General features: G+C 35.5%; 1 protein-coding gene across 1 annotated transcript; it reads left to right on the forward strand.

Moving 5' to 3' along the window:
* Positions 1 to 4,396: 4,396 nt before the first annotated feature.
* On the forward strand, positions 4,397 to 7,398 carry LOC143530507 (uncharacterized). The gene is made up of 7 exons (XM_077026027.1): positions 4,397 to 4,697; positions 5,720 to 5,862; positions 5,939 to 6,210; positions 6,297 to 6,451; positions 6,520 to 6,782; positions 6,871 to 6,933; positions 7,033 to 7,398. The coding sequence occupies exons 1-7, from the start codon at positions 4,403 to 4,405 to the stop codon at positions 7,282 to 7,284; spliced, it is 1,443 nt and encodes a 480-aa protein (XP_076882142.1). The 5' UTR covers positions 4,397 to 4,402; the 3' UTR covers positions 7,285 to 7,398.
* The last annotated feature ends 500 nt before the right edge of the window (positions 7,399 to 7,898 follow it).

A 7,898-nucleotide genomic window follows, 5' to 3' on the forward strand; every position in this document is an offset into this window, starting at 1 on the left:
TAAAAGAAATTAGAATAATCGAAAGTCAACGAACCTTTTTTTGTTTAACGTTTTCTTGATTTTTAGCAATTGATTTAACTATTTCTCCGTCTTCAACAATTTCAGAACGTTTATTCAATCTTGAATGTGAAAACATAATGAGAAAAATAAAAAATCTAGCGACTATACCTGTTTACTAAACGAAATTTCTTAGTGATGTACAGTTTTATAAATCGATTTTCAGTAGCCATTGTTGCATAGAGAATTAAACTTAAAATGAAGAAACTCTCTCTTATGCGTCCACGATGACGAAGAAAACACAATGATCTTAATGCTTCTGACTTGAAATATAAAGAAAAACAAAAAAACTTCTCTTTATTTATAGAAACGCCATCACGCTAATACTCACCATCCATCTTTTAATCTTACAATATAGAATTCTTCTTAGCTTCTTAGGGTTTCTTTTGTCTTTTCATTATTGCTCTCCTTTATACATAATGTACATTAGTTATCTAACAACAAGCTAACAAAAGAACATTAACAATGTTAATGAGGTGGATTAAAGGGTTCAAGAAGCGTTCAAGAAGTTGCAAGAATCAGCAAGAAAAAATGTCGAGAGAGCTTTCGGTGTCTTAAAGGGTATATGGTGCATACTTAGTCGACCGGTCATGAGTAGGACGTTGGATTCGTAGACATTAATGGTCTGTTTTTGTGAAAGCCTTTTCGTTTCCTGTCGAGGACAATGAAAAAGCGTTCAAGAAGTTGCAAGAATCAGCAAGAAAAGATGTCGAGAGAGATTTCGGTGTCTTAAAGGGTAGATGGTGCATACTTAGTCGACCGGTTCGTGCAATGAAAAAACCTACGATCTATACCTACGTATATGTATGCATCATATTACACAATATGTTAATAAAAGAATATGGACATGCAATTTCTCCAGATTGGGTACCGGATCCTCCTACTCAAGTTCCCGTTCCTGAGGATGTGCAATTAGACTTGCGGGATGAGAATATTCACCATCGGTTGAGATGGGATATAGTTGAAGTTATAGGTTCTTTAGGTTTGGAATTTCCGGATTCAGACGAGGAGTAGACTGTTTATTGTAACTTTTATTTTTTAATTCTAATTTTTAAGTTGTAATATGTTCTAGTATTATTGTTTTTTATTTTTAAGTTGCAAAAAAAAAAAAAAAAAAAAAAAAAAAAAAACCTCGTCACACCACACCACCACCCCCACTAAATTCCATCACTAGTGATGTATTTGGTTGGGGTGAGGTGTCACCATCCCATTGGGTGTGATGGGTGACGGAAATGGAACCACCCCATCCCTCCTTAGCCTATTCCTTATATTTGTATTAGTGAGTTTTGTGAATTATATGGTATGATTATGAATGGTTGTGAGTAGAGAAAATAGAAAATATTATATGAGAAAGTTAAATTTGGAAATTCACTATTCATAGCGTATAATATTTTTTAAAAGTGTTTTTTAGTATAATTATATATATATATATATGGATGAGTATCATTACAGAACTTTTAAATTATTAAAGAACTTGAAGGAACCCTTAATAACTAACGTTTTTTTATAAAATATTATGTATGTTAATGTTTTTAGAGTGTACTTTAACTTTTTATGTCTTTAGTTACGATTACAATTATGAAAATTAGTTTTTATACATATCTAAATTTTTTTATACATATATGTAAATTTTTTATTATATAAATTTTAAACATATGTAAACTTGTGTTTTATATATTAATCAAAAATGTATATATAAAATATGTTAAAACTAGTCTCAAACAATGTGAATATATGAAAAAAAATTAAAAAAATGTTTGGTTTTTATGAGTTCCTAGAAGTTCTTAACTTTTTTGGAGTTCTTAAATGATACTAACCCTATATATATAGGATGAGTATGTATATATATATATATATATATGGGGTGAGGTTAAAATAAGAAGTGGAGTGTGTCTAAGAAGTGTAAGAAGTAATCGGGTGCGTTAAATATGTTGATCTGACGGTGGATATGTGTAACGCTCGTAAATTCGTGGGATATGGATCACTTGTAAGACCTCGATCATTGTTGTCTACGTGTTTTGAAGAGTTAAACGAGATTTTATCAAATATGACGAAATGTGATTTAAATGCAATGCATATGTTTTTATTGATTTGAGGGGACGCGGTTGTAATTACACAAAAGATTATTAGTGAAACTTTGGGAGAAAGGAGTCGGTATGAAAACTAGAGGGACCAAAGTTAGAACTTGGTGAAGTAAACACCTAGGAAAAGAAACCTTAGAATCTTAGATCATTCATTTGTGAATGCTTCACGGCCAAGAATGAGAGCATGAAATGATGATGCATGACAAAGGTGGTGTGAGTCAGTGATTTTTTCAAATTTTTCAGTTTTAATGGAGGGCATGGAGGATTGGGGATGCTTGGATGAGGAAGGGTTCGATCAAAACAATATTCCGGCGAAGGAGGCAAGAAACCCGGCAACTGTTTGCGTCACATTCGACGGTTCCGACGGCGTCTGGCGGCGGAGCTGGTTCAGAGTGGTAGTGCTCGGCGACGTGGTCGCGTGAATATATTATTTGCTTGATTTCGAGTTCATATGACCAAATTATGAGCAAAACAAGAAAGGGTTCGCATTCCAGCTGACGGTTCAGTTTTTCGTCGGACTGTTTGGTTTTCCAGCGATGGTGGCGGCATTTTCTGGCGGCGGGAACCGGTGGCTCTGGTGGGGTTTAATGAGACGAACGTGTGGATATCTTATTTGCCTAAAACGGAGTTCGTTTGATATGGTTTCGAGCTATTTGACTGTTAACGTGCAAAACCGAACGAACCAGTGTGCTGTTTTAAGTTCTGGAAGCTGTGGAGGTGGAGGTAGACCATAATAGTAATTTTCTAAGGTCCGGCATGTTGATACAAGTTCATGGATATGTGATTGGCTCGAATCGGAGTTCGTATGGTCAAGTTATGACCATGTTAGTTTTCGTTCGCATCGATATTTTGGGATGCAAAACCGAACGAACCGGTGGGCTGTTTTGAGTTCTGGAAGCTGTGGAGGTAGACCGTGATAGTAATTTTCTAAGGTCCAGCATGTTGAGACGAGTTCGTGGATATATGATTCGCTCAAATCGAAGTTCGTATGGTCAAGTTATGACCATGTTAGTTTTCGTTCGCGTCGGTATTTTGGGATGTTTTGCGTATGGGTTCAGAATAGGGGCTTTAAATTGGTAGAAATGATCAATAACAAGTTATACTCGATGGTATGACTCTGTGCATCTTTGTGTATTGTTTGGTGTGATCATTGGATATGAGGCAAATTGTTGGTAATGATGTTTGAGGATGTTTTTTTGGTAACATTTTTATAGAATTTTATTCCCTTTAATAGTTTAATTTGAGTATGGTACTCCGTATTACTATAGTTTTTAACTATAAAAAAATAACATGTTACGTGATTACCAGTTTGGACCGACAGACGGGTCTGTAGGGTGTGTTTGTGTAATAGGTTAGAATGGGTTTAGGTAGTAACATGTCAGGGTCAGAACTGACTAATACCAAAAGGTTAATTTGGTTCGACTTGGAACTGGTTCAGGTCAAAGGGGGTCAGTTCAAAACAAGTTTTGGGTTTTATCGTGTTGGTTGCTTGGTTTAAAAAAGGATTCTTTAAATTTATAATGCATTTCAGCTTTCCAATCCGGTTTTCAGCACCGGCTATGCATGTAATATCCCCGGTTACTTGGGCGAAGTAGTTTACACATTCCAGAGTCGATAAACACTTATCCAAACACCACGTATCGCGCACAACCCAACCTCAGTATGTGGTCAACCCAACGCCCACACAAATAATTGACTTCAGCTACATGAGAGGTGTTGGTTACACATGCTTAATATCGGTTACTAAAAAACACTTTCAAGATTTCAAACCGAACCATAAACATCATGAACTGTTACATGATTACCATTATCAGTATTCGTGTTCCCTACCTAATCACACAAATACCCGTATCCGAATTTAAATTTTAAATCGTCAGTCAAATGAAAGTGTTAAACCCGATATCAAATTTAAGCGCAACAACCTAGTTGGGTCAAATACTCGGCATCTATTTATGAACAATAATAATAACACTAGTTACTATGTCATGTCATATCTTCTTATTTTAATAACACACAGTCTTTTATTTAATTGATTTAAATTTCAATTAAAACAAGAAATCAACCTGCGTCACACTTCCACTTCCACTCCTACTACTAATATTAATGCTCTCACCCAATTCCTATTTCAGATTCATTCGACTTAATTAATTATTAATTCTATTCTTACAACCATCAATCAGTCATATGAGATTCAATTCAAACAAACCCTAGATCGATCAATGCATCACCACCAGACACTTCAATAATAATAAACCCTAACCATGGCGCCTAAGCCATCATCAACAGGAGGAGGATTCTTCCACAAGAAGCGGTGGCTGCTGCTGCTGCTGCTTCTAGCCATGCTCTCTGTCTCCACCGCCGTTGCCTTTGTTATTAGAGCCGCCTATGATTCCTCATGCGATCGTCAGCAGCGTTTCGATGTTCCCACCGGTAACCGGATCCACAAGACACAAAAGCCCAAGGAGACTGTAACGACCCAGATCGCCGTACCGAGTCCACTCAGTTTCATGAAGTCCAAACTCGTTCTTCTTGTCTCACATGAGTTATCACTTTCTGGTCATTTTTAGATTTTTAACTTGTCTATTTTATTATTATTAAACTTGTTACATTCAGTATATTAGATTCAAATTAGCTGTTAAATTAGCACAATTTATATTATATGTAGTAAAACAGTAGCTCATGTTTTGCCCCTTTATATACCCACATCAACCACTGTTATTATTATTATTATTATTATCGGCATAGATTGTATTAAAATAAGCTCAACTAGATAGTAACTAGACAGGACGAGACAAAACTTACAAACCGACCCAAAAATCGATCCCCCAACTGCTAGAACAGGACTAGAATAGAAAAGGGAAATATGCTATCTGTCATTCTACAACTTCAAACAAAACAAAAAAGAAGGTCGAAAGGGAGCACGACGGTAACAAACTCCCATGAGCCGATCCGAAAACCACATGATCTGGCATCCTGCAACTACAAACTCTTGCGGCACTAAACCGCATATGCAAAGCGATCTGATTGTCATCCTGCAACTTCAAACTTCTGTGTGATTTCTCAATAGCAGAAGCGTTTTTGTCGACTCTATATGTAACTCGCCTCTGTAGAGCATCGGTTAGAAAAATACTATTTTTTCGTTTTCAGTCGTTATCCAGATCTTGCAATCCACATGAAAGAATTTAATCAATTTATGTAAACTTAGTTAAAGAAAAAGAGCCTTGAATTTTTCCTCTAGGATCTTTTGTATAGCCATCTATTCTCTGTTTCTAAAATATTGTGTTTTGAAGAACCAACGTCAACCACAATTGTTATCGGTTTAGAATGATTGACTATAATACCAAACTGCAATAACAGTTACTCTATATAGGTTATGGCAGTTTAAATTGCTCTGTTATACTGCTATTAACAATAACAGTTTAGTGTCAATATTTTGTATGGCCTCAACATGAAAATAAGGGGAAAATATTCTTGATGATCTATTGGCTTCCAAATTAAAGAAAATACTATTGGACGTATCAGTAATCCGTATTTACTATTTAGTACCACAGATAACCAATTCTATTTAATTCCCCCAGGTGGTCCGTTGCTTTTGATGGAACTAGCATTTTTATTACGTGGTGTTGGTGCTGAAGTTTGTTGGATGTCAAACCAGAAACCACCAGGAACAGATGAAGTTATATACAATTTGGAAAACAAGATGTTGGACCGTGGAGTGCAGGTACATCTTCCATTTCACTTGGTTACAAAATATATAACATCTGTGATGATGTTTGATAATTGATGGTATATTATAGGTTTTCTCTGCTAAAGGTCAAGAAGCTGTAAACACAGCTCTAAAAGCTGATTTGGTAATTTTAAACACTGCTGTTGCTGGAAAATGGCTCGATGCTGTTTTAAACAAAAACGTCCCTCGAGTATTGTCGAAGGTTTTATGGTGGATTCATGAAATGCGTGGCCATTATTTCAAATTGGATTATGTTAAACACCTGCCTTATGTTGCTGGCTCTATGATTGATTCACATGTAACAGCTGAATATTGGGAGAACAGAACTCAAGAACGCTTAAAGTATATTTAATATTTATCTTCACATACTCATTTAATCACTCCTTTTAGCTACAAAGTTGTAAAAAAAATAATCTTTTAATTTGCAGAATTAAAATGCCAAAGACATATGTTGTTCACCTTGGTAACAGTAAAGAACTTATGGATGTTGCTGAAGATAATGTGGCCAAAAGGGTTTTGAGAGAGCATGTTAGGGAGTCACTTGGAGTTAGAAATGATGACATATTATTTGCAGCCATAAACAGTAAGTTAATTAATCTCTTTTTTAAAAAGTTATAAAAAGTTATTTTAATTCATAATTATTATGTGTAGGTGTGTCGCGAGGAAAAGGTCAAGATTTGTTTTTGAAGTCATTTTATGGAAGCTTACAGTTGATAAAAGAAAAGAAGCTACAAGTGCCATCAATACATGCGGTAATTGTGGGGAGCGATATGAGCGTGCAGACAAAATTTGAAACCGAACTAAGGGATTTTGTAGCACAGAAAAAGATCCAACATCGAGTTCATTTTGTTAATAAGACGCTTACTGTTGCCCCGTATCTAGCAGCAATCGATGTTCTGGTTCAAAACTCTCAGGTACATTCTGATCTTTTGACTTTTGTTGATTATCTGGAAATGAAAGTCAAACAATTGACTTTGATAATTACTTCGTGTTATATATCAGGGCCGAGGAGAATGTTTTGGAAGGATAACAATTGAAGCTATGGCGTTTCAACTTCCTGTACTGGTATACATATTTTCTATGTTGACATTTAACATTTAAGATTTTAAACTATATTAAATTATTAATCACATGAATTTGACATTTTTGTTTGTTAATTGGCAGGGAACATCAGCAGGAGGGACTGCAGAGATTGTGGTGAACGGGTCAACCGGGTTTCTGCATCCTGCAGGGAAAGAAGGGGTGAGTCCACTCGCTACAAACATTGTTAAACTCGCTACCCATGTTGAAAAGCGGCTGACCATGGGAAAAAGAGGGTATGAGCGGGTCAAACAGATGTTTCTAGAACGACACATGGCTGATAGAATTGCTGTTGTTTTAAAGGATGTATTGCACACTGCAAATGCCCGGCATTAAACATGTGTTGGAATTCAGAAAAAGATTTTGTATATTGGAAAACAATATAGTGAACATTATTGTTAGTCTCCATGTAGTTTATGTTCATTAGTCTGTGATTTGAACGTGTACTCATTTATAGTTGGATTTATGTTTCAGTTAAATTGACTTCGATTTTGACTTCTATTTTATCGAATTCAAACAAATTTGCACATGAAATTCTGAATACAAGTCGATTTGTTGCACCTGATTACAAATTGATCCGAGTTTTATTTGTCAAATTTCAAGAAACTTGAGATTTGCATCTTATTACAAATCAATCAGACTTTCATTTGTCATATTCAAACAAATTTGCATCCCATTATAAGTCGAATTCGATTTGACTTTTATTTTGTCAAATTCAAACAAACCCCTTGCATCAGATCACAAGTCACATGAAACAAATATCAAACCAATGTCTAAAACTGTTTTGCATAATCAAAATTTGCAAAGAACATACTGCAACTGATCTAATGCTATAAAAGACAGCAGTTGTAGTTGAAATTGACTTAAGTTAAGGTTTGACCCCAGTGGATCTTGGTTGGGTGACAGTTGGTGGTTTAGTAAACCAGGTTGTGTACAGGAACTGCTTGTTG

The sequence above is a fragment of the Bidens hawaiensis genome, unplaced genomic scaffold (assembly GCF_021521415.1).
Source record: "Bidens hawaiensis isolate Kalapana, Puna unplaced genomic scaffold, B.hawaiensis_p1.1 tig00008947_1, whole genome shotgun sequence".
Lineage (NCBI taxonomy): Eukaryota > Viridiplantae > Streptophyta > Magnoliopsida > Asterales > Asteraceae > Bidens > Bidens hawaiensis.

What these genes read in the sequence shown, in the direction of transcription:
- LOC143530507 (XM_077026027.1), top strand. Translation starts at nt 4,403, where the DNA reads ATGGCGCCTAAGCCATCATCAACAGGAGGAGGATTCTTCCACAAGAAG. An exon ending in AGAACTCAAGAACGCTTAAA is followed by an intron (nt 6,211 to 6,296) that starts GTATATTTAATA and finishes TTTAATTTGCAG; the next exon opens with AATTAAAATGCCAAAGACAT. An exon ending in TTCTGGTTCAAAACTCTCAG is followed by an intron (nt 6,783 to 6,870) that starts GTACATTCTGAT and finishes GTTATATATCAG; the next exon opens with GGCCGAGGAGAATGTTTTGG.